The sequence below is a fragment of the Lynx rufus genome, unplaced genomic scaffold (assembly GCF_022079265.1).
Source record: "Lynx rufus isolate CCGP_SWC_20201006 ecotype Redwood Valley unplaced genomic scaffold, mLynRuf1.p SCAF_6, whole genome shotgun sequence".
Taxonomy (NCBI): domain Eukaryota; kingdom Metazoa; phylum Chordata; class Mammalia; order Carnivora; family Felidae; genus Lynx; species Lynx rufus.
In genome coordinates, this window is record NW_025814878.1 from 45,021,277 (window position 1) to 45,048,239 (window position 26,963).

At 44.5% G+C, this 26,963-nt stretch overlaps 1 protein-coding gene across 1 annotated transcript; it reads right to left on the reverse strand.

Moving 5' to 3' along the window:
• Positions 1-64: 64 nt before the first annotated feature.
• On the reverse strand, positions 65-26,508 carry CCN6 (cellular communication network factor 6). Its single transcript, XM_047103007.1, has 6 exons — positions 26,304-26,508; positions 25,255-25,343; positions 10,711-11,008; positions 6,616-6,858; positions 3,072-3,265; positions 65-1,782 (listed from the first exon to the last, which is right to left on the reverse strand). The coding sequence occupies exons 1-6, from the start codon at positions 26,506-26,508 to the stop codon at positions 1,501-1,503; spliced, it is 1,311 nt and encodes a 436-aa protein (XP_046958963.1). The 3' UTR covers positions 65-1,500.
• Between the last annotated feature and the right edge of the window lie 455 nt (positions 26,509-26,963).

Consider the following 26,963-nt stretch of genomic DNA (forward strand, 5'->3'; position numbering starts at 1 on the left):
GTACCTTTGACTTCAAACATTTATCTTCAGAAAGTTCCCCTTTTCTAAAATTGAGAAAACAGAGTTCAACATTTTACTTTATTTAGAGTTTCATATTCAGGCATTCATACAATGGTAATCATGTCTTCAATAAAAATCTTACACAGATTTTCATATATTTATTTATAATTTATTTTGTCAGCCCTGGAATTTGCCCTGGAATTATTTGGTATAACTAGAGCTGTTAAATAAATTTATAATTTATTTGGTTGAATTCTCCTGATTCTTTAAAAGTGAGTACGAGGAGTAATAGAAGAACACAATATAAATTTCTGTGTAATACCCACTAACTTTTCAGGGATAGGTTTTATTACAGCTATTAGGGAGGTTTTGTTTCTTGTTTGGGTAACCACCTGTTTGCACTGAAAAGAATTTTTACATTTATTTTAACATGTATTTGTATTAAATTATCTTTAAATATAATGCTTTTTATTAAACCAGTTGATTTTATAATAATAAATGTCCATATTTTTAAACAGTATTATTATTGGTTTTGCTTGTCACCATTTATATAAGCAAACAGAATGTTACTTAGCCTGATACCTTCTTCTGAACTTTGCAGCAAATGGCTGTAATAGGCTAGTGAAAGTGTTCTCGTTACTATAATCTCCAGCTCTAGGTTTTAACGTTAATTTATCTTTAAATAAAATAATTTATATTTTAAGTCCATAGATAGATTTGTCATTTAAGGAAGTAATTTTTAGGGACAATTTTCAAGCCAGAATAATCCATTGTGTGCTTTTCTTTAGTGTTATATTCTTAAGTTTCTTTCCTTTTCAAAGTAAGGATACTGCTTTTGATCTTTATCTTGGAAATTTAATTTTTTACATTATTTGGTATATAAACTTTTAGATTACAGTTGTCTACAGTTGTTAACAATGGCCAACGAAGTTCTACTTTCTCCTTCCAAAAGAAACCTTAATAAACTCATATTCAGGATAGGGCAATGGAAGCTATAAATATATTTACAGTTTAATCTTATTCCTTTTTAAGAATTAACCTAGAATCTTGCTCACCATGTAATGATTATCATCTGATGGGATCCTAGGCTACATTGTCAAAGTACACAAAGTTTTAAAGGCTAGTTTTAAGAGTTTTAAACTTTTTAACACATCTTCAAGAAAGTATCCCAGATCACTTTATAGAATGAAATGTTTTCTTGTAAATTGTGTAATTTTCCATTATGTATGGAATATGTAGATGGAACCAAGTATCTGTGTATTTCATAATTATACGTTTTAAAGTAAGAGTTCACTTTTAAGGTTTTTAAGTTTTACATATAATTTTTTAACAAACCTTTTTAAAAGCTTCTATTGCCTTAAATACAGTCATTTGAGAATAAGTAGGCATTCTTACTGTTTTAAATCAATAAGGTAGATTTGCCACCCTTTAAAACCATTCTAATTTTATGATGTAATGACATGATTACCTAAACTTAACTTTTCCCATATAAAGTTGGTTTTATAGGATCTTGAGCTCAGAAAATATATCTCCTGGATCTCTGCAGTTTCTTTGACATACACAAGATGTAATCCACAGCATCTTCCATTTAAATGACCCTTCATTTGGGCAATCAAATTGAATGGTAATCATTTTAGACTTGTTAGGGACACAGCATCTCTTATCCAAGCATACTCCACAGAAAGTGGGTTTGTAACTCTGAGTGCTTGAGCATCCAGAAAAGATGAATTTTTCAGCTTTGAGAAGTTGGAAAGTGGGTTGGCACGTTTTTCCTTTAGGGATCTGAAAAGGTACATAACATTAAGAAGTCATTAGAAAAGTGAAACTGTATACAGAACATTTTTATAGCACAAACACACAGGTATAATTATTTCCAGGGCATTAATATTTCTTAGCGAATCAGCACTCTCTTTTCTACCTTTGAATTCCACCCCCCACCCCCCCCCACCCAGACGTCTGTCCTCCCTGTTCTTGCTCCATCATAGGACCCACTCCCTGTTTTTGTTGCTCTCCACCCTTCATTTCCACAATTTCCACAATGAAAATTTGTCTTATTTAATATCAAGGGCCACATCTTATTAGATGTTTATTTACCTAAGGCTTAGCAAATTCCCTAACAAAACTCAGTTTTGAGTGGATGAATAAATATCTTAATCCCTTTAAAACTGAGTTGTCAACTTAATATGGTAGGGAATAACTTGGGGATGAGAAAGGTTTTGTAGCATTTCCAAAACTTACTCTTGAGACAGTCATCTTGCCTTGTTCTAGAAGTAGGACCAGCTCTAATTATACCAAACAATTCCGGGGTAAATATTTTATCATAGTCCTTTGGCAAATTTACTATCTAATAAGCACAGAGCATTTTGGAAATGGTGGTTTCTCCCTCCAAGTTGGTGATCTATAACCAAGATCAGAACTCTGATGTTCATAATGTCAGTTCTTATAATTATGATACAGCTACCAAAATCTTTTACCCACTGCTTTGATTCCACTACATAAAATTAACATATTTTTTTAAAAGTTAGACTCTGAAAAGGATTTGCTTTTTAAAAGCATGCATAGTGGGTGTACCACAACAAATCAGGCTGATCAAGACCCACACCGTTAAGCTACTAGAGTATCTAGAATCAGCAGGCTAACAGTACCTCCCTGCTTGGTAAGATTTCCCCCCATGAAATGCAATTAGATTAATACTTGCTTTCCTCCCAAATAGTTTGACGTTTGACTTTAAGAGTTACAATGAGGGGCGCCTGGGTGGCTCAGTCGGTTAAGCATCCGACTTCGGCTCGGGTCACGATCTCGCGGTCCCTGAGTTCGAGCCCCACGTCGGGCTCTGGGCTGATGGCTCAGAGCCTGGAGCCTGTTTCAGATTCTGTGACTCCCTCTCTCTGCCCCTCCCCCGTTCATGCTCTGTCTCTCTCTCAAAAATAAATAAACGTTAAAAAAAAAAAAGTTACAATGAGGTGATTTTATTTTTACAAGAATCGCATACTGTCTATCCCTCTAAAACACATACTTTTCAGGAGTCTTAATATTGAATTACAATGAAACTAAATCTGATTAAATTTTACCTTTATTCTCTTTGATATGTTACTGTCACAGGGTTGAATATAACACAGTCTTTTCTCTTTTCTCATTTCACAGTTGCTATTTTCATTGGTCACCCTATCAGATATTCCTATCCCACAGGTTCTGGAGCAAGGGGTCCACTTTGTTGCTTGCACAAGACATTTTCTTTTCCAAATAAGTGGGAGATTCCTATAAGCTAAAATAAAGGGGGAAAGTACATGTGTATACATAATTATGTACTCACACAGACAACTTTTAATAATTGTTTTTAAGCTAATAGTAAATAGATGAGAACTTTTCCTTTTATGCAGTGTAACTTAGAATAAAATAAACGTGCAGTCTAATTCATCATGCTCTCTCCTACTTTCAAATTACCTTTTTTTTTTTTTTAATGTTTGTTTATTTTCGATAGAGAAAGAGAATGTGAGCCGGGAGGGTCAGAGAGAGAGGGAGGCACAGAATCCGAAGCAGGCTCCAGGTTCTGAGCTGTTAGCACAGAGCCTGATGCGGGGCTTGAACTCACAAACTGTGAGATCATGACCTGAGCTGAAGTTGGACGCCCAACCGACTGAGCCACCCAGATGTCCCCAAATTACCTTTTGGCCAAATGTTACAGTACAGTTTCTTAGGAAGAATAAAGATAATTTATCTTTGAAAATCTGAGTAAATGTATCCATTTGCTTCTGCTTACTAGCTCATTCTCTTAGTACCAAACTACTTGCCTCTTGCTAGATATTATTTTCAAAAATGAAATAGACATTAGTAGGATTAAGAAATTCAAGGTATTAGAATGATGTCTTAATGTTAACTTTCATGGCATGCTAAAATCTAAAATACAAAAGTTATGTTTGAGAATAAACTATTAAGGCCAGTTATTTTTCCTCTACTTGTTTTAATGTGGTCTTTTAGAAAATTCTCTACATTACATTGAACTAATCAAAATAACCATATACTAAGTCATAGTGAGTGTGTAATCTATTCTGTTCATTCAGCTTAATTGCTACATTCCCTATGGTATCAGGCCCATGGTATTCTTTCCATTGGCCAGCCATTTCAAATCACTTATAGAAAGAAATGGCAAAGGAAAAGATAGATCTACGGGCGGGTGGGTAATTTGCTGGACAGATGGAGCCCCTCCACTGATTGATGCTTAGCAGAAGGGAGGGGAAGGGGGGGTGAATAATGAGAATATAATGAGTGCATAGTAATTCCTCCATCTTATAAATCCACTGGGAGCTTCTTGTTCTGCTCATGAATGAGTCAGGCCATTGGTTCATTTTAAACACTACATTTTAGTTGTCTCAAAGCATTTCCTTAAGGTTAATATGCATCCTAAAACGGATACTTGGAATAAGGTTGTGATTTGAGTCTGCAGTTGAATATAGCAAAATTCTGGCTATATTACTTCAAAATGGAAAAATAAAACTCTGAAAAGATGCCCCCCTCCCCGCAACTACCTTCTTGACAGGAAATATCAGTCACTTTGAAGTGTGTGCCGTCTTCGAATAAATGATACTTTACTGCTTTCAGTGTTATTAACGGTAGGATGTTGCAATTGCACAAGGAACTGAGGGAGAGGAAGCAGAAACATGAAGATACCTGGAAGGTAGACAACAGTTTAAAGACCTCAATGCAGGAAGCAGATTAAAAGCCTGGCACGCATCTGCAATAAATAAAGGTAGGTTAGATTATCACATTACCAATAACCCCCTTAAAAAGTTAAGCCAAGAGCTGCAGTTCAGGAAGTTAACATTAAGAAGCAAGAAGACTAGAAGAGCTTTTAAAGTAAGAGTTTAGTATTTGGTGAGCAGTGAGAAAAGCATGGCATGGGGGCATTATGTCACTGCATATGCTTCATCGTGAGCGAGCAAAAGCTAGAATCCAACCGTAGGCCATCTGGAGTAAAGTATGCCCAAATACACCTTAACGTGTATATTGGTCACTGTTTGCTTTTAAAACCCAAACTGCTCTTTGAGCCCCTAACCACAGTTTCACAGGTAAGCAGAGGAGAGACGTTAGACTGAACATACACTAACATATCTAGACCTGTGGTCTCAGTTACCAGAGAGCACAGTGGCAGAATTTCTCACTTTTTGTAGCAAAGCACGAGCCACTGAGACTGACCATGTAAGACCCCCTCCAGCCAGGTTCCAATGATCCTCTGCAACTACTCTCCTTCCGCAAATGAGACCGACTGAACTTGATCCAAAAGGATGCTCTAGTGGAAACTTGCTGCCCTAAGGCATTTTCTCACCGGCAAGGTTCATGCGTGAGGCCCAAGAACTTAGACGGAGCCCCTCAGATCCAGTTCAGAAAATCAGCTGTTCCCGGACATTTTGCAAAAAAGAACAGCTTGGCTTATAATTTTAGAGGTTTTAGAGCATTAGTGGCGTCGTGCTGTTAGCTAAATAACCAAGTATGGTAAATGCAAATTCACTACAACCTGTTCAATTATTTTCAAATTAATTGGCATGATGGAAGTCTCTGAGAATGTTCTTTTCATAGAGTTAGTTTTTTAAATAACTAAAATTCATTGCTTGATTATAGTTGCTTTTGTTAAATATCCACATAATGTAACTGTACTTAGAAGTTTTTAGCATATATAAATATTCCTCCTGTATTTCCATGGCACCTTTCATTTACTAAGCTCCAAATTTCAATAAAAAGGCATTCTTGATTTCTGGGTAAAAACACAGAGCTGTGAATAATAACCAGGCATGAATACTGACCCTTTTGAGTCCTTCCTCATCTGTGCTTCATTTGTGGGTGTTTTTGAAACTCCTGTCCCCAAAATGCCCTGGCATTTAAACAAGATGTTAACTTAAAGCAGACCAGTATGCAGTATTTATGAATATACGGACACTAACTGTAAATGGCCAAGTGCTCACGATGAGTGAGAAAGAGTCTCATTACGGGTTTCTGACTACATACATAGCTGGGGACCCTACTTTAAAATACCTGTATGTGTGTTTATTTAGAGAGAGGTTGGTAACTGTAGAGCTGCATTTTCAGACCGAATGAAAGAATAATCGTATGTCAGCAGTTTCCTATGTTTAGAAACAATATTTACAAATTCAAAACATATTCTCAAATGTTTTTAATAAGCAGGCTTCCATTTCTGCTTTTGTCATACACAGGAGTTGCCTTTGAAAATTTTTGGAACTGGATGGGTCACACGTCTTGCCCATAATATAACAATACAAGTAAAAGTTTCTCAGGGTGCATGTGAACAATATTTGGTCAGTTTCCCTTAGAAGAGGTTGAGTGGAATGAGCCAGGGGCATAGAAGAGTTTTTCTGACCTGAGCAGAGCTTTTAAAAACTGGAATATTTTACTGGAAAAATCTAAAACATTATAAAGTTTCCTTTAGGGATACTTAGAAAACTACCTATCTGAGGCAGAGACTGAGTAAGATAGCACACCCAACCTAACTCTTAGACTGACCACTAAGCCATAAGTACTTACTGAGTACCTGTGGTACATAAAAGAAACATGAAAGAAGATCACAGGAAGCCATACATGAGAACTAAATATGCCTTTAAGCACCTGGCATTGTTTTGTAGCTTGTTGAAAGCTGTTGTTGGAACGGTCCCAGGCCACAGTTTGATTGATCAGACTTCTTTCTACCTTTAGCCCCAGAGCAGTGACCGTCAGCCGGCTTTGGTATGAACAGAGGTGTGCATCCAATGGCCCCACTCACACAGAGACAGCTGAACAGGGGATTGGGTTGAAAGACTTGGCCGTTATGATAATGTACCCTGTTGAACTCACATCCCACAGCTATAAGATCTGAAAAGAGAGAAGAGCAGAATCACCAAAGAAGCCATCACTGATAATCCAGACCTCCCATTATGAATCACAGGGGTAATAGCTATCTCCTTTATGAAGTAGTGTTCTCAGCTTCTCAGGCCCCATCTGGGTCTTTCTCAGAACATGTGTAAAAGGTGGAAATGAGACATTTCCATTATATTGTAGGCGATCTGCTCCAGTCAGTCACTTTCAGAATCTTGGTCAGAATCTGACCAAGTACAGGCCCTATCCAGGATCAGTAGGAGTATCGCACTGAGACACTGAATGTAAGTCTGAGAGATGGATTGGTGGCTGGTAAGACTGAGGTTTCCCAGATGTCCAACAATAGGCAAGGATGTGTTTGTAGGAAATGAGGATACGTGAATGGCTGAAGAAACCATAATTTGTTTAACTACAGTACTGCACAGCAACTAATTTTGTTGTTGTTAAGAGAATTGGAGGAAACTTTCACTCCTCTGAGAGGTATTCTTGACCTGGATCAACGGTTCTCAAAAGTGTGACCCCTCGCGCCTCTTGGCGGTACCTGAGGCCCTTTCAGAGAATCCGCAAGGTCAAAACCCTTTCAGAACACTGAGATGTGCCTGACTTTTTTTCACCGTGTTGGTATTTGCACTGAGGGTCTAAGAGCAATGATGGCTGAAACTGCTGCTGGAGCCTTAGCGTGAATCAAACCGTACGGGCTAGTACTGTGTTTTTCCCTGCCAATGCACTTGTACATAAATGTGCTTTCGAAAAAAAAAAGAAAATCTAGTTTTACTCAATAATGTCCTAATAACAGTAGAAATTACCAATTTTACTAGATCTTAATCACCAAATATATGTCATTTTAATATCCTGTGTGACAGAGTAGGCAGTGTTACAGAGAGCATTTCTGTAGATATTGTATTGTCTTGAGAAGCACCTATTCTATTGTTTGAGTTTGGGGCTGAACGAAACCACTTTTTTAGTGAGGATTTCACCTAAAGAGATGACTGACAGATAAACCATGATTACTCAGGTATTTGGCAGACATTTTCTTGAAAATCAACGGTGAGCGTGTCACTTCAAGGGAAACACTTTTCTGGCCAATGACAGAATTCAGGCTTTCAAGCAAAAATTAGAAGTTTGGAGAATCTATATCCACCACCAAGATCTCTATAGCTACCCAATATGCAGACTTTTATGATTAGATTGGTATTGGTTAATGTGTTTTTTTAATCTTGTATAAAGTATATCAATATTTGGAACATCGACATTACCTTTTCCCAAACTAGTATTTTCCAAATAACCAATGCCTGGTATTACAAAATTATACACGAGTAAAAGACCCATTCCAACTAGGTCTTGGATAGACTAATGCATTTTGATGTCACAGACTCTGCCAAGTTCATTGATAGGGTTTCAGATTCCATGATGCAGCTAATTTTCAAGAAAGTACCACTTCTAGGGGCGCCTAGGCGGCTCAGTCGGTTGAGCAACCGACTTCAGTTCAGGTCATGGTCTCACAGTCCGTGAGTTCGAGCCCCGCGTCGGGCTCTGTGCTGACAGCTCAGAGCCTGGAGCCTGCTTCGGATTCTGTGTCTCCCTCTCTCTCTCTCTCTGCCCCTCCCCTGTTCATGCTCTGTCTCTCTCTGTCTCAGAAATAAATAAACATTAAACAAATTTTTTTTTTTAAAAAGTACCACTTCTCAAGTTTTAATATCAAAAAGAATATTCACAATTATCTGAAAATCCTGTTAAAGTATTCCTGTCTTTTCCAATGACCTACCTATGTAAGACTGGATTTCCTTCATATATTTCAACAAAAATAACATACAGCAATAGATTGAAAACAGCAGCAGATGGGGAAATCTAGCTATCTTCTGTTCAGCTGGACATTAGAGAGGTACACAAGTGTAAAACAGCTCCATTCTTCTCACTAATCTTTTCTTTGTTTTAGAAAATAAAATATTTTCATAAATATATTATTCCTATCAAGTTGCAGTGGGGTTTCTATTTTTAAATGGATCAGTAATATTTTTAAGTTTCTAATCCATCTAAATACCAATAGAGATAACACATAAACAAAAGCTCTTTGGATATTCATTCATTTCTGAGACTAAATGGGTCCTCAGAGCAAAGTTTAAAAATCATTGTTCTGTATCATGGATTGGCAAATGTCCTGTAAATATCTTAGCATTTATAGACCATTGGTTTTTGTCACAACTACTGGGCTCCGCTATCATAAAGCAGCCACAGACTACGGAACTGAATAGTGTGGCTGTGTTCCAATAAAATGTGACTTACAAAAACAGGCTCTGGGCCAGATTTGGCCCCTGGGCCATAGTTTGTGACCCATTTCAGGTCATCTCCACCCCCACCCTCATGGCTATGCTCTGTTAAAATACTCATCACATTCTATGTGAAATCACTTGTGGAAAGCTCTGTCTGACACAATAAGGTTTGACTCTGTGAGGGCAGGGCCTCTATCTTTTCTTGTTTTCTTTGGGCACAGTGCCTGGCTCATTAGTGGCGGTTCGCTAAGAGCTTTTTAGGGTAATGAAATAATTTGCCCAGCACCATTTGGGAGAAAGGAGGATCCTGATGCCAGAGTCTGATAGGTCTGTTGAATTTCCACAAATAATAGCTAACATGTCTAAGAGTCTACTGCCTGCCAGATATTCTGCTAGGTGCTTTGGGTTTTGTGTCATTATTTCATGTGTTCCTCCTAGCACTTCTGTAAGAGGAAGTATATATGACGTAACTGAGGCACAGAGAGGTTAAGCAACGTGACCTCAAGGTCGCTCAGCATATAAAGTCCAGAATTTGAACCCAGTGCCTGCATTCTTAACCAATGTAGTTTAGTGCTGACAGGGGCATCAGGCCATCAAACTTGAATGGCTCTACACACTCAGTCATACTCCAAAGATGTGTTCGTATTCCAGGCTCGCAACAAAACCGGATAGTAATTTGCCTGCCCACACAGTCTTTTCTGTAGACTGACTAAAATGTGAAGCTAACATGGATATCTCTCTTCCCTTAGAAATCTTAGATTTTTTTGTTTTTTTTTTTAATTGTTTAATGTTTATTCATTTTTGAGAGACAGAGCATGAGTGGGATAAGGGCAGAGAGAAAGAGAAACACAGAATCCAAAGCAGGCTCCATGTTCTGAGCTGTCAACACAGAGACTGATGTGGGGCTCAAACCCACGGACCATGAGATCATGACCTGAGCTGAAGTCGGATGCTTAACCAACCGAGCCCCCCAGGTGCCCTAGAAATCTTAGTTTTTAATCCTCACTAAATCAGGATCCTGAGTTATTGTCAAGGTGCAGGTTTAGATGGTCTCCATCAGTCTCCAGAGTTAAAATCCATAAATCTGAGGGTCAGGTTGTGATTTGGGGTCCCGCTACCCTCCTTTTTACAAATCTGCTTCCATTTAAAAGTACAGTAACTTGATGATCATTTGGAAACGCTAAGATTAAAGCAGGATATACATCCTTACATTTCAAGCAAGATTATTTTTAAGTTGCGGAAAAGGGTGAATTCAGACTGAGCTTTTGACCACAGTGACAAAAGCTGTCATTTCGTGGCACTTTAAGAAGTCAGGCTCTATTTACCTAATTTCCCCTATTTTTATCACTAAAGGCAATTACCTGAGAATCACTACACGATCACGTCAGTGCAATTAACAAGAACAGGTTTCTGAACACATGGTGTCCAATATGACAAAGCCAGTCCCACCGGTGTGTGGAAACCAAACCCACCTCAAACTTAGCCAAACTAAGCTGACTATTCCAATCAACAGTTACAGGGAGGGGGGAATGCTGTCTGGGCTCCACCTGTCCCGGCAGGTCCCGAAGAAGACACTTACGCGCACACACTCCAGTCTCGTACCTAGGCCCGTCTGCCGAGTAGTCACAGTACAGCCCTTTGTGCGGGTCGCAGAGGTCGGCCTCGTTGCACATGTCCCCTGCTTGTCTGGCACAGACTTTACAGCATCCGCAGCCGTCCCTCAGCAGGCTCACTCCAGGAGGGCAGCTGGGCTTCTGGCGAGGGCATTGACAGGGCCAGTGACAGAACTGTTTACGCTGGTGCACCTCCGACGCTTCTCCAGGCCTCCCTTCAGGCGGCGTGTCTGACGGCCCGCCGCCCTGCGCCCTGCAGCAGAACTTCATTGGATGACACAGGTGCCATTAGAAAGCATGCCTCAAACTCATTTCAGAGATTTCTAGAAACCGAAGGCTTCCCCTGAATTGGGAGATTGCAGCGGGGAGCGTCGCAATATCCATCGGGAACTGTCACCATGCCTCTTTCCGTAAACCTTTCTTCACTCAGCTGCCCACACATCACTCGTTCTTCTTCCTCCTCCCTCCTCGCTGCTCCTTCTCACTCTCTAATTGGAGCCCCCTGCGGTGAACACCTCTGAAGGCTCCTCCCTCTCTCTATCGCCTGTCTCCCACCAGCCCTGTCTTTGGAACTCAGATGCGAACTGCCCCGGGTCTCCACTTGGATATCTGACAGGCACAGCGAGCTCAGTGTGACCAGAACAAACTCCCAATTTCCCTTCCAAGATACCCTTCCGTGCACATCCCTGCTGAACACAGGCCAATTTCACTTTTCCAGAATACCTTGGGGTCGGGTCATTCTTGACTCTTCTCTCCCATTTTCTATCCAATCCTATCAGTAAATCCTGTTGGTTATGCCTTTAAAATGTACCCAACTCTAATCAGAAATGATTAGATAGCACCCCCCCATCACCACCAAGCTACCATTATTTCTCACTTTAGATGATTGTAATGGTCTCCTAAAGGATCTCCTTGCTTCCCCCTTCGTCTTCCAGATTCTTCACTCAGCACAATGGTTAAAATGAAATAAGCTACAGTGCCTGTAGCTAACAGTTACCGCATTATACATATACTTAAAATTTGCTAAGAGAGTAGATCCTATGTTAAATGTTCTTACCGCGCACACACACACACACACAAACAATAATAGAAGGGGCAGGAGAAATCTCTGGGAGGTGATGGATATGTTTAGGGCTTTGGTAGTGGTTTTGGTTTAATGAGTATATACTTATCCTGGAGCTCATCAAATGGTATACATTAAATATGTGTATCTTTTTACAATCATACTTTAATTCATGTCACTCCTTGCTCATAAGAGGTGGCTTCCTCACGGCTTCACATTTCGGTGTAAAAGCCAAATGACCCTCGAAGGCCCTGCAACATCATGTCCACCTGGCCTCCCCATTCTTTGAATACTCCAAGCATGTTCCTCCCGCAGGTATCTTCGTGGCTCACTCTTTCAGTTGCTTAGGTCTGTGCTCAAATTTATCAGTGAGGCCCTTCTTGTCCACCCTTTGTAAAACAGACCCTGCCCCAGCCTTTTAGCCCACAGACCTTCTTACCACCTGTCTTATTCCTGTGTATTCTACTTGTTTATCTTCTGAGTCACGCATCAAGAATGTGAGCTTCTTGAAAGGGCAAGCTTTTTTGCAGTCTTATTCCCTGTAATAAAGTGTATGGAATGAAAGAACATGGTACCTCCTCTGTGCCAAGCGCCTTACCTAATATCATTTAGCCTTCATTAGAAGAGTATGGAGTTGTTAGCCACATGTGGTAGGCATAATAAGTGTTCCTTCAAAGATGCCTGTGTTCTAATCCCCAGAACCTGTTAAGATACTACCTTACACAGCAAAGGGGATTTTGCAGATGCAGGTAAAGGTCTTGAGATGAGAGTATCCTGGATTAACCAGGTGGGCCCAATGTAACCATAAGTATCCTTCAATGGGAAAGAGGCAGGAATGTCAGAGAAGATGGGATGGAAGCAGAGGCAGGCGTGATGTCACAGCTGAAAGGCGGTCATGAGCCACGAGTGCAGGAGCCTTTAAAAGCTGCAGAAAGCGGGGGTGCTCGGGTGGTTCAGTTGGTGGAGCCGACATTCAGCTCAGGTCATGATCTCACGGCTCGTGAGCTCAAGCCTTTGCGACGGGCTCTGTGCTGACAGCTCAGAGCCTGGAGCTTGCTTCAGACCCTCTGTCTTCCTCTTTCTGCCCCTCTCCCGCCCGCTTGCTCTTTCTCTCTCTCTCTCAAAAATAAATAAAAACATTAAAAAGGAAAAAGAAGCTGTAGAAAGCAGGGGCACCTGGGTGGCTCAGTTGGTTAAGTGTCTGACTTCAGCTCAGGTCATGACCTCAAAAGCTCGTGGATTTGAGCCCTGTAAGGGACTCTGTACTGATGGCTCGGGGCCTGCTTGGGATTCTGTCTCTGTCTCCTGCCCTCTCTCCCGTTCTCTCTCTCAAAATAAGTAATTAAGCTTTTTTAAAAAGCTGCCAAAGGCAAAGAACAGACTCTCGCCTAGACCCTCCAGAAGGAAGAGCCCTGCTGACCCTTGATTTTAGCCCTCTAATACCCATTTTCACACTACAGATATCCAGAAGTGTAAAATAATAAATTTGTGTTGTTTTAAGCCGCTAAATCGGTGGTAACGGGTTACAGGAGCAGGAGGAAACCATACACCCCATTTTATAAATGAGGCCACTGAAGCTCAGATTGTTTAACCTGTCGTAAGTCCTACATCAAGCAGTAGAAGAGGGATTTAAACTAGACAGGCAGATTTCAGAGCCCGAGCTCTCAACCCTGACCTTCGCTCCTTCCCTCGTCCGGGTCCCACCACAAGCCAGCTTTGATACTAAACAAACCCCCTAATCTTCATCTGTCTCTCCTCTCCAGCCAAGGCCTCTCCCCCTAAGCTTACAACTCATTAATTTCCCCTGGGTATATCCACTTTGCTGTCCCACGAGGATCTCCCTTTCTCCTTCCCCACAACAGACTGCTCCTCACCTAGTTCCCTTTTTAGAGAATGGTGGGGCCAACCACTGAGCTCCCCAAGCCAGGAAGCTGAAAATGGACCTCACCTGCTCCTCTCCTTCATCCCTCACACCCGAAAGTGACTGACTTGGGAAAGTCCAAGCTCCTAAGCACAGCATTCAGGGCCCTCCTCAATCTCCCGCATTCCTAGCATCCGTTAGGTTCTGGCAAGTTCAAGTGTCGGCCGTTCCCTGAATAGCTGATGCTGTTCCATCCGGCTCTAACGTTCTTCACTGGCCCTCACTCTTCATCCAGCTCTGTTTAGCTATGGCCTTTTCCAGAAAACTTCTTACGATCTCTCCCCACCCCCCACCCCCCTCTCTTTTACATGCTCTTGAATTGAAACCATTTGTGTAAGTGTCTGTCTTTTCCACACGCTTAAAGCTACCCATCCTCAGGGACTTTGTGGTTCATTGTAATTAATACTGGCACCTAGCACAGTGCCTGGCAAGTAATTTCTATAATTAACCCTCAATTTATTTGATAGCCTGAAGGCACTTGCACTGATCCAGAAATCTAAACCTCTTTCCAACCCAAAACATCCTACATTTAAGAGTATGAGTTTGAAATTCCACCCTTACAACCTCAGCCCTTTTGCTTATCACTGGTAACACGAATTCCCCAGAGCAACCCTCTCAGCTACAATTCAAGCTGAAGAGACCACGTGAGGATAGATTTTGAGGATAAACTGTGCTGGGATTCTGGAGGAGGTGGTGGCGGGGACTGGAAATACAGAAGTGGAGAAGGGAGTAGAAACAGTGTCTTCTTCTCAATTTTGCCTTGGTTCAGCCATGGTTGCCGGGGCCTTCCTGCCAGATTCACTGGCCTCCCAGCTGGGCTCATGTTCATGGAATCCCTCTGTTTTCCTCTTGCCCCCTCTCTAAGGTGTTTGACTTTTTTTTTTTTCTTTATGCTTCATTTATTTTGGAGAGAGAGAGCATGAGGGCAGTCAGTGTAGAGCCAGATGTGGAGCTCGATCCCACGAACTGGGAGATCGTGACCTGAGCCGAAATCGAAAGTCAGAAGGATGCTTAACCAACTGAACCACCCAGGTGCCCCCTGTTTGACTCTTAATCCTCTCCTCTCCCCTGGCTTTCATGACGCCAGACCCTCCCAGGTCTACCCCTACCTCTCAATCTACTTTCTCACTCTCCTCTGCAGACTCCTATTACCCCAAATCTGACTTACACTTAGACTAACTGGTGTTCTGTGACCTTGCTGTCTTTTCTCACTCTACACAGTGTCTTGGCAATCTCCTCTACCCCCTTGCCTTCCATTTCCACCCTGTGCAAGCTTCGAAACCAAATTTCCATCCAGGAGTTCTCCACCAAGCTCTACAGCCATACAGCTGACTACCTATGAGACAGTGCCACTAGAATGTCCCATGGGAAAAATTCATTCCCCAAACTCATTGTCTCTGCCCTCCCCCCTCCCCCTTCTGGATAGCTTCTCCAACGTTTGGAGTCAGGATGCCGGGAATCCTCCTTGTCGTCGTCTCCCACACTTCCCATAGCCGTTCAGTGCCTAATGCGAATTGTCCTCCTATTCCTACAAGTAGCCACTCTACCCCCTTCTGCGTGGCTACTGAGTACTATTGCAATAACTTCCTAACTAGTCTTCCTCCCTCAATAATGACTCCTCAAATGAATCTGCCATATTTCTGCTGGAGGGATCTGTTTAGAAAACCTGTCTGATTCTACTACCCCTCCTTGTACAGGGCACCAGTGGTTCCCTACTGCTACAGCATAGAGTGCAAAATTCTGAGCATGCTATCTGAAGCCTGTGCGGGTTCATGCCTTCCTCTCCAGCCTTCGCTTTCAATGCACTCTCCTCCTCCACCTTACTGCTTACGAGCCTCACCAGGTCCCTTTCCTCCTCCATGCTTTTCCTCATGTTGCTTCCTTTCAAGGAAATGCCTACTCTCCACACTGCCCACCTGGGGACACCTGCTTCGCTTTCCTGTCTTGAAACATTTCTATACAATCTCTGAGGCCACAAGGTAACTGTTGAAAACCAAGGATAAAGAGAAAATCTTGAAAGTGTACTCGGAAAAGCATAACTTTACTCTGTACTTTACTCTGTAAAGAGAAGCATTACATTACATACAAGAGAATAACAACGAGAGAGCTCTGACTTCCCATCAAAAGGACACCAAGATACTCTTCAGTAGGTGCCTTGGATAAACTATGATCCGGACAATGGATTATCCAGTACGAAAAAGAAATGAGCTATCAACCCATGAAAAGACACCCATATTATTAAGTGAAAGAAGCCAATCTGAAAAGTCTACTTACTGTATGATTCCAACTATAGGATATTCTGGAAAAGGGCAAAACTACGGAGACCCTAAAAAGATCACTAGCTGCCAGGGATTGGGGGATGGGGTGGAGCACAGAGGATTTTTAAGGCAGCAAAACTACTCCATGATCCTGTGATGCCGGATACGTGTCATCGTACATTTGTCCAAACTCCTGGGATGGGCACTACCAAACGTGAACCCCAAGGTAAACTATGGGCTTTAGGTAATACTGATCTATCAACGTAGGCTCATCAGTTGTAACAAAGGTACCATTCTAGTGGAGGATGTTAATAAGCGGGGAGGCCGTGCAAGTGGTAGACAGGAAATCTCTTTACCTTCCTCTCAAATTTGCTGTGACCTTAAAGCTTCTCTGGGAAAAAAATAAATAAGCCTTTAAAAAAAAAAAAGGAAGGTGGGGGGAGGTGGAGAATAAGACCCAATGCTGAAAGGAAAAACAAAAAGAAACAACTGTCAACCTGGTGTTCTATCTCCAGTGAAACCATCTTTCAAGACTCGGTGCGACAGAGAAGAAATGGAACAGAACTCTTTTGGGACACCAATATAGGCTCTTCTGTTGCACCAGAAACAAAGGGTTTTTACACCAGCGCTGAGATTTGGTACAGCTCTGTGATCTCAGGTGACTATCATTTATTTGATCTTTAAGCCTCAATCCTCCTCTGTAAAATGGGATTCATAATAATAATAATCCACGTCTAAGGTTATTTTGAGGATTAAGATAATGACTAAAGTACCTAGCACGGTGCTCGGCACGTAGCAGACATTCAACAAGGAGTAGGTATTATTCCTCAAAAGTTCATAATGACAAAATTAAGCAAAATAATACTTTCTTGTTGCCGTGTCTTAACCTCTTTGTGTTTGTTTTTGTTTTTTATCTTGGACACCTCTCTGTCGGGATAGGTGCTGTTCAATCCACAACAACAACGGGCCTTTTCTCAAGAAGGGTGGAGCGGGAGACAGCTCCGTCTCACCTCCCCTGGAGAAAATGTGCCCCTCCATATAGCAGTGGAGACAAACCACACCAGTGGCATTCTTGTTAGGATTCTTCTACAGTCTGAAATCTCCATATCCTATATAACAAATTTCAATCTCCTGCTTCCTAAAACACAATTGAGCGCCCTACTGGGCTACTAACTCCCAGACACGTCCATGTTTCCCCAACCACTGGAAGGTTTCGAAAGCTCTGTCCTCTGTGCAAGCAGTAACCTCCTCCATGTAAATAAATCCACATACACAAGTCACCCTGTTTTCATCTTCTTATTAAAAAATCCCAAGGCAACGACTTGCTCCTCTCAAATTAAATTTCCCTTTGGTCTGTTGCTTGAAACTATTCCCAAGTCTTCACGGACCGCTTCCTTTTCATGAAAAGGGAGAAACGCATGACTTGAGAAGAGACAAAGTAACAGAACGTTTTAAAAATATAAACGTTTAGCCCAAGTGCTCCTTTCAAACAAGGACAGGCTTAGCTGAAGGAAGTCGTCAGAATCATTTTTTCCAGTGGCTCTCTGCACCTTTCGCACACAGCCACGGAAAGTTGAGCCCCAGCCTGGAGCCCAGATGAAGGGGCTCCTTCACCCCGGCGGCCGCCTCCGGACCACGCGGTGTGTGTCGTACCCCCCCCCCAAAAATATACACTATTCAAGTCTGGGAGCTGTTCAAATATATCGAAAGTGGATTCGGTGCCGTTACCTGAACGGAAGAAATGTTTTCCACTTCTTTCCCGAAGCTTCTAAACTAAACACAACTTTTATTTGGAGAGGAAAATGGCTCCCCGTTTGGCATGAAGTGTTCCCACAAGGTATTTACCCCCCCCCCCCGCCCCCATCTTCTTCCTTTTTAATTTCTGACCTGGAGAAATCTGAAACTCCTGAGGGGAAGCGGTGAGGAGGGGGGGAGCTTACCTGTGCCAGAGCAGCGCCCAGGAGTGTGGAAAGCAGGAGCCCCCGCATGTTCCCCAGGAACCAGCAGCAGGGAGATAGGAGGCGGCTGGGGCCCCACACAAAGCTGCCCTCTGTCTCCTCAGCGGGACACCGACCTCGTGCTCACACTCTCAGCTGGGCTTTAGCTCTCACGGAGCTGCTTTAATACCCTGTTTTCTTTCGCAGACTCTCCTCCTATTTACCTTCCCGAGGGAGGGTGGGCGTGGAGTGTCAGGAGGGTGTGAGCGCTCTCCTCCGGGACTAAGAAGGGTAGGTCGGGTGGTAACTTTTCTTTGAGTAGCTGTTCCACCAGTTCCCAGAGATCAGAGTCTCCCCTTGGGCTAAATGGTACAGCTGGACACGTTCGCCTTCCTCACCCTCAGCCTCTCCATCCTAGGCTTGCCCTGCCCCAGGCCCTCTCTCTCCCAGGCCCTGGAGCACAGAGCGCTGGCCTGGTCTCTGCTCCCCCAGCCCCAACCACAGCCTGTTCTGGAGTTCTCCCTTCACAACGAAAACGGGGTGCCAAAGGCCTTCCCTGAACACCCCCCCACCCCCAACGGCTCCTGATTTTCCTTCAGACGCCCCCACGGTGCCCTACACTTAACTTCATCCCGGCGCGTTTCTCACACCAGTTGGCTCAGGACTGGAGATGGAACATGGGTGGGCACCTAGAGTATCCGGCCTGAGAGAAGGCCCTCTCTGGGGCCACGGCCCCATGACAGATGAAGTCAAGTTAACCCCCATCTTTTTGGGCTAAGATAAAACAATTACGCTGTTAGCAATCGCTGAACAAATTAAGATTGAAGAAAAAAATTTTATGACAGGTCTGTGCCCCTCTTCCTCCTCCTAAATCGCACCTCTGTGGTGTGTGCGGCCACCAGCCCATCTCCTCCTGTGTTCAGTTGTGTGTGACCTTTGTTCATCCCACCTTCTCAGCCTTGGTCTTGGCTTATGCATCTTGATTTGCCTCTGCATTGGGGCTTTGTCCTCTCGTGGACCCCATGTCTGGCCCACCATCCTGCCCCCATCCCAAGGCCTATCCCTGTTCTCTTTGACCCTTTACACATCCTATCTTTTCTGTTACCTGACCTCTGCTAGGTGTTCTGCTCACCTTTGTTTCGTTCAAGCAGTCACAGCTATACAAAGACTGTTGGGGTGGCTGAGTGGCTCAGTTGGTTGAACATCAGACTTCAGCTCAGGTCATGATCTCATGGTTCGTGGGTTCGAGCCCCTTGTCAGGCTCTGTGCTGACAGCTCAGAACCTGGAGCCCGCTTCAGATTCTGTGTCTCCCTTTCTACTCCTCCCCCTCTCCCCCTCTCCCCCTCTCCCAAATCAAAAACATTAAGAAAAACAAAGACACAGTAAGTAAAGCCTAGTGCCAAGGGGCTGGGTAAAATCTGGGACCTCTGCCAACAACAGGGAATCTGGGGGCTTCAGAGAGCCAGGAACTCCATAAGGTGCAAACAAACTCCACATAGATTACTAAGTAGTCAATTAAACCATAATTATAATCGCACCAAACAGCAAGGAATACCCAGTGTGGTTGTGATGTCAATTCTTTAGCTTTCCTCCCTAAGAAACAGGATTAAACCTGAGAAAGACCTAGTGAAGGAAAATGTGTCTGTTTTGGTCCAGTCCAATCTATTTCTTCTATCTTTCTGGCTTAAGACTGTTTGATCTTTGAGTTCCCAGCCTCAGTGATTCATGTCCCACACTGGCCATCGGAATGGATTTTTTTCTCATCTCCTAGCTGGTCCATCCAAAGCAAAGGAGCCCCGGCTGAGGACCAGCGTACTGGTCAACTCCATCCCTCTTGCCCCAGCACCCACGGTTCCGAATGTGACACTGCCCCTATCTGTGCATGCTCCTCCCATTCGCTCTCTGTGAAATTCTGAAAGCAGCTGCCATCTTTCTGGAAATGTCTTCCCTCCCTCTGTAATCTCTCTGCACAGGGCAGGGGAAGGCATCCTACTCACTATCCTTGCGTCTTGGGAGGAAAGGAACATCTTGGCTGATAACTTTTAGCCCCCTCCCCCACTGAAGTGTAGAGAATTGATTGGTTCGCGGTTACTCACTGTCACACGTTTACATGTCCCCAGCCGTGGGCATGCATCTAGTTAACTATTTCAAGCCTACTACAGGTGGACTAAGGGAATATGACATTTTTAGAGGTTGGGGCTGTCCTCTTCGACTTCCGACAATAAGAGCTACCGTGGGGTGCATCCTGTACTGAGAACTTTCCTTTATTATCTCATCTAACAAAATGCTCATCCGTCCAGGAGCCCGATGCACAAGCTTGGGATGTGCATTCAAACGGACATGGCGCTGAGCAGAGCTAATATTTGCATCACGTTTTATGATTTACAAGGAAGTTTCACATTATTATCTTTATTAATTTCACAGCTCAGTGAGGTAGGCAAAAGCAGTATTAACCTTCCTCATTTGACACAGTAAAAACTTGAAGTTAAGTGATTGTGCTTGGTCAATAAAACACACTTAATCCCTGCCCTCTAGAGCTATATATAATCTACTGGGAGAGAAGTCGCCAAACACACACACAAAGTATCCATAACTAAAAACTGAGTAAAGGCTAATAACAAAGAACAAGAGAGTCCAAGAAAGAATGACAGGGAGGAGCTAATTGAGACCAGGGAGCAGAGAGGACATCTCTGAGGAAATGGCACTTAGAGAGTTGAGAGCTGAAGCCGACTGGAGAGCTGGGGAAGACTCCGGCTCCAGTGCTCTTTCCACCGGCAAAATGTTCATCTCTGATGGTGACGACCTGCATCTGCTAAGAGCACAGCCCACTTGCCCTTCCCACCAGATTCCCCAAATCCTGCTATCAGGAGCATCATCACAGCTAGAACATTCCCTTCCCCTGGGACGATCAGCCGCCCAGACAGGCAAAGGTCCAAACCCACACCTTCTTCCTTTCTCCCCTCTCGTGGCAGTTGTGGGAAGGAGACCCTGTTGGTTACAGGAACACGCTGAAAGTGCGCTGCGAGGGAGGGTCCGGGTTCGCACGGGTGAAACGAGATGGAATGTAACCGCTAACAGGGAGGGCTCAGGGGTCCCTTCATTGTGCTGGGGGCTGTGTCCGCACTGACTCGCCTGATGCTCAAGGCAACACCGCAGGATGGGTACATCTTTTGTTTGGCTTCTGAGGAGGCCACGAGCAAGGCCACATGGCCGCTCAGGCCATAGCAGTGACAGCCTCAAAGCCCAGAGGGACTCGGTGTTCAACGGTGCTTTCTGGAAGCAGATCCAGGCTCTGCAATCAGCCAGGGTCCTGCAGACGTCTGTGCGCCTGCAAAGCCTCCAGTGCGCGCGCAGACCCGGAGCATCGGGGTGTGTGGGCGGGGAGCTCGGAAAGCGAAGACCAGGGGCCTGGCCTCTTTCCTGGGCACCAGCGAGGCCTCCTGGCTTGTTTCTCAGCCTCTGATCGTGTCTGCGCTGGTATTGGAGGCCGCAAAGAACGCACCAATGATAGCTCGGAATAAATTTCTTTCCAGATGGAGAGGAGACGGGGCGGAGCGGGGGCGGGGCGGGGGGTGGTTCAGAGCCTGCTTTAATTTTAATTCTAATTTTAATTAAAGTTTAATCAATTAATTTAATTTAATAAGTGTTTAATTTTAATTTGAAGAAAATGACGAAAATGGACGTTTCCTACACTCCGCTACATGACTTGTAGAGTCCCGTCATGCTTGCTACAAACCCTCTAAGTCTCGCAAGATTGCTATGCTCCCTGACTGGGTTCTCTTCCCTGAAAATTCACAGGCCTCAGAACCAAAATGGAAGCTGGGGACCTCTGCACCACCGCCTCTGGTTCACTGCCCTCTCCCAGCAGGGCCTGCAACCCGATCGCTAATAATTCAGTAATTTTTCCAGCCAGATTGCTACCGCAGGCATAACAGTGCGGAAGGACATGCACACGGCAGGTGTTCAACGAACATTTGTTGGTCATTTAAAAGGACTCCTTTTAAGGGGCGCCTGGGTGGCTCAGTAGGTTGAGTGTCCGACTTCAGCTCAGGTCATGATCTCGAGGTCTGTGAGTTCGAGCCCGGCGTTGGGCTCTGTGCTGACAGCTCAGAGCCTGGAGCCTGCTTTGGATTCTGTGTTTCCCTCTCTCCCTGCCCCTCCCCCGTTCATGCTCTGTCTCTGTGTCAAAAATAAAGAAACATTAAAAGGACTCCTTTTAAAATCACACTCTTACTACCATAGCGAAGCACGACTATCATGTTGTATACATGTATTCACTGCATCTTTTTATGCTCATTTTCTAACTATTACTAATTATTGCACTTCTTACCTTTTTCCTACATGTCTTCATCTTTTTTTTAATGCTCACTAGTTTTTGAGAGGGCACAAGTTGGGGAGGGGCAGAGAGAGAGGGAGACAGAGGATCCGAAGCAGGCTCTGTGCTGACAGCAGCCAGCCCCACGTGCGGCTTGAACTCACAAACCGTGAGATCTTGCCCTGAGCTGAAACCAAGAGTCAAATGCTTAACCGACTGAGCCACCCAGGTGCCCCTCTTCTTCTTCTTCTTTTTTTTTTTTTTTTAAGTGTGTTCGTTTGTTTTGAAAGAGAAAGCAAAAGTGAGGCAGGGGCAGGGAGAGAAGGTGAAAAAGAATCCCAAGCAGTCTCTGAGCTGACAGCACAGAGCCCAATGTGGGGCTCGAACCCGCAAACCGTGAGATCATGACCTGAGCCCAACTCGGAGGCTTAACTGAGACACCCATGCGCCCCCTTTTATGTCTTCATCTTAAACGTATCCCAATCTTTTTACAAAGCTCCAGCCTCAAGATTGCGCCGTGATTTTTGTGGCACAGCCTGAGAGAGCAGGTGTATTTTCACTGCTTCCTCCACTAACCTGCGCGAGCCTGGTCTACCAACACCTGTGCATTCTGTTCTCTGAGTGGCTGCCCTATGCTAAGGCACTGTCATCGGCCCCCTCCCGTCCAGCTTTTAGCGAACCATATCCAAGAACAAGCAGCCCCTAACAACCACAAAACACCTGGCCCTGCCATCTGCGTGGGGGCTCACAGCAGCGTCTTTAGAAAAGAAGCAGGTGCCCTCGCCTCGTTCCCAGGGCATCAAAAAGTGACGCTGTGGCCTAAGGAAAACAAGACCAAATACCTCAGAGGGATCTAATTCTCTTTGTCACTTGGCCGTGTTAGTCCGGTTTGCGTGGGAAAGAGGGTTGAGTTAATTGGAGGCAGGCACCAAGGACGCCACATGAGAAGCAGGAGAGGAGAGAAGGCGAGGATGGGGTTCTTTCCCCTATTTCCAAATGTGGGTGGAGCTCATCTTTCAGAGAAGAGCAGCATGCACAACGTGGTATGGCATTCCTGATCTTAAAAATGATTGCAGGTGGGAATCCTAATCCAATGAAAGGGCAGGCCCCTTGGCCAGGTGACAGGCAGGCTGGACTTAGAGCCAGAAGACCCCAGTTCACATCCAAGTTCTACTTATTAGCTCACTGACCTTAGACAGCCTTCCCCCAACCCCTCTTCTGGGCTTCTTAGCCCCCCTGTTTCATCCTCAATACTGTGCCAGATTTACCTCCTTAAAAACAAATTTGACCATGTGACTCTCCTACTCAAAACCTTTCTTTCAGGGCGCTCGGCTGGCTGAGTAGGTGGAGCATGGGACTCTTGATCTTGCGGTTGTGGGTTTGGGCCCCATGCTGGGTGTAGAGACTACTTAAAAAGAAAATCGGAAAGGAAGGGAAGGAAGGGAAGAAAGGAAGAAGAGAAACCTTTCTTTCACTCCCCCTTGCATACAGGAGGAAATCCAGCTCCTGGGTAACACGGTAGAGGCCCTCTGTGTTGCAGCAAGCTCCCGTTGGGCCTGTCCCCTCCTCACCCCTGTGCTCTAGGGGCACAAAACTGCTGTGCTGTGAGCTTTCCCCTCCACGCCCCCAGCCTCTTGCCTTTTCTTATGCTGCCCAACCTGCCTACCGTCTCCTGGTCTGGTGAACCACTTGCATAAGTGACTTTCCCCTGAGAAGCCATCCCAATCAGCACCCCAAAGTTCCTCAAACCTTTTGTGCACCACCCCTGGGCCTGTACTGCAATCATCTGTTTCCCTATAGGGATGTCAGATTTAGCTAATAAAAATAATAGGATGCCCGCTTAAAAATTTCAACCATATATGGGACACACTTACACAAAAAATGTTGTTCGTGGTTGACCAGAAGTTCAAATTTAACTGGGTGTATGCTTACACGGATTTTTCCCTACGAGGCTGTGTTACGTGAAAGTGAAGACTGATGAGACTCCTTGGCATAGCCCTGGTACCCCAAAATGACTGGCAGATGCTTGCTAGCCATTATTCAAGTTTACACGATTGGCACTTGGAATTTCTAGCCTTAAAATTATTCGCCTTGCAGGCAAACTAATAAGCCGCACGCTCCATTTTTCTTTGCGTTTTTAAATTCGATCCCCTCTCGAAGGCTACGCGTTGCCCCACGCACCACCTAGATGGCAGTGTCTGACCTTCCAGGGCCAACCTGCAATGAGCACGGACGGACTCTAGATGGCGCAGTGGGCTAACGCAGCAGCCTCTCCGCGCGCGCTGCGGGCGCCGTGGAGGAAGAAGGCGCGGCTCTGCCGCAGAGCCCTGCATTATTGATTGTGACGCTGCCGCAGAGGTGGGAGGAGCCCGCCGCCATCTCGCCAAGGCTGCCGCATCGCCTACGTCCCTTCAGGAACGCTCTTCCCTCCCTGCAAAAAGTCCTGTGATGTGCGAGGAGCGAGCTCTCGCTAGCACGCACGTTATTGTTCCCATTCATTGCAAGATGGACCCTTTCGTTAGTCAGAACCATTTTTATTTCGCATTGTCACTGTGAATGGCGGCACCAAAGAATAGAAGCTGTACTTTGGGAAAGCCACTGCCTCTGAAATCAACATCTATTTTAAAATATTACCGAGTGTAATTAAAAGGCAATAAAATCGTGTGTGGGGGGGGGTGTGCAGTGAGGGTGTTCATCACCCAATTATAAAACGTTCTTCTATAAATACATGAAAATACTGTCGATGTAAAACAATGCCATTATATTGACGGAACCACGGCTACATTTTCAGCCAGCATTTTAACCGGAAATCTGAACGTTCTAAGTGAAAATAGATGCTCTGAAACTAAACAGTGGGTGGGGCTTCCACGGGATCCATGGGTGGCGTCCCTTCCTCCTGACCAGTAGAGGGCGGTAATGCATTCGGACAAAAAGGGGGATCACACACCCAAAAGGTACATATATACAGCAAACATTGTGTTCTAACAGGAATCTTTAAAATGTGCTTTCACTCACCAGTCCTTTTGTTTGGCCAGTGCCTGCATGGTCTTTGAATATGGATTTGCCGGTTAGAATGCTGTCTTGTCCCCTTGCTTGGCGAACCGCTCACATAAGATATCCTCTATGTTGTAGCATTTGGGTTACCTTAGCAAAATGAGACTTTAAAGACCGTCCATAGCATCTTGATTCAAGAATCCTTCTAGATTCTTGAGAAGTATCAAATATAATTTAGCAACGCTTTTTAAAACAACTTTCCTTCATTGAGTTTTTCCAGAGCAGTGAGATTTTCATTGGTAACACATTCCACTTTCTTGGGTATCCTTGCATTGCTGGCTTTAATAATAGGCGGTCAAAATGTATAACTGTTGGAATACAATCAAATGGAACGGACAGGTTAGGAGAGACGCAAACACACACGGTGGACTAACAAACAGCCCTCTCCTGCCACAGTAGGCAACTAGCCTCCGTGGACCATGGGCATTAGCGTCTTAGCTCAGGCTGCTATAACAGAATACCAAGGCTGGGTGGCTAATAAGCAACAGAAATTTATTTCTCACAGTTGTGGAGGCTGGGAGCCCCCGGATCAGCATGGTAGCATGGTTGTGTTCCGGTGAGGACACCTTCCTGGTTCATAGAGTATAGCCTTCTCACTGAGCACCCCTATGGTGAGGGGAGAGCTCTCTGGGGTCTCTTGTATAAAGGAAGCAATCCTATTCATGAATAGGACCTAAATACTTCCCAAAGACCCACCTTCTATACCTCACATTGGGGGTTAGGATTTCAACATATGAATTTTGAGGGGGATGTAAATATCAGTTCCATTACAGTCGGTTTCTTGCACAAAGGAAATGGAGAGTTAGTTCGTCTCGCCAATCCGTTACTTGGAGGTCAGTGATGAGAGCTTCCACTTGAACTCAGAAAAACCATAATCACTTTTCAAGAGACCGATAAAAAAAATATACACTCACCTATCACTTAGCCAAATCCACATGTAATGTAATTGAATCCATCGCCAAATCACACGAGATCTGTCTTAAGACCTGGCAGAACAGAGCCGAGCTCACTCTTAGCCCCAGCAAGGGTTGTCAGCTGATGAGGCTCCCCACAAAACACTTCCAAGCGTGAGTCGCATGTCAGCATTTCAGACTGTGGGAAGCAACTCTTCAGTTCTGGCCACGGGCTGCTAGAACACCATCCATGTCCCGTGCCAGCCACACAGACGCTGCCCTTCCCGGCCTCAGAAACTATGTCCAAACTCAGCCAGTACATTTCACCGCAGCAAGCAAGAATTTTGGTTCTGCAATGCAGATGTACAATAAATAGCATATATTTTTAGCATCCTTTAAATCAGGTTGAGCGTGGCTCCACGTCCCCCTTCCGCAGAGATGATGGGCAGCTGAATCATAATCATTATCCGGCACCTGCTCCATCCTGATCCTGTCCTGCAACACACAGGCCACATTGTTCCAGCCCCCGTGTTCCCAGATCTGCTATTCCTGCCGCACCCTCAGGGTCTGAGAATCATCGGCGACCTGGAAGGTCCTGCATCTGGGGTCCACTCTCTCTGGCTTGGGTCACCCCTAGGGATGTCCTGCCATCTCCACAGCACACAGCCAAGGACTAGAGAGCAGCCCCCACTCTCGCAAGACCTCTGACTAGTCTTGGAGGAGAATCTCTCCCTCACCGTCCAGTTGCCGCCAAAGACAGGCCCCTACCCCCTCCCA

Excerpts from the sequence above, each read along its gene's own strand:
- CCN6 (XM_047103007.1), bottom strand. The coding sequence starts at position 26,508 with ATGTACTGGCTGAGTTTGGACATAGTTTCTGAGGCCGGGAAGGGCAGC. Across the intron at positions 6,859-10,710 it reads CGAGACTGGAGTGTGTGCGC|ATCTTATAGCTGTGGGATGT; the intron begins GTAAGTGTCTTC and ends CTCTCTTTTCAG. Across the intron at positions 1,783-3,071 it reads ACATATCAAAGAGAATAAAG|ATCCCTAAAGGAAAAACGTG; the intron begins GTAAAATTTAAT and ends GTACCTTTTCAG.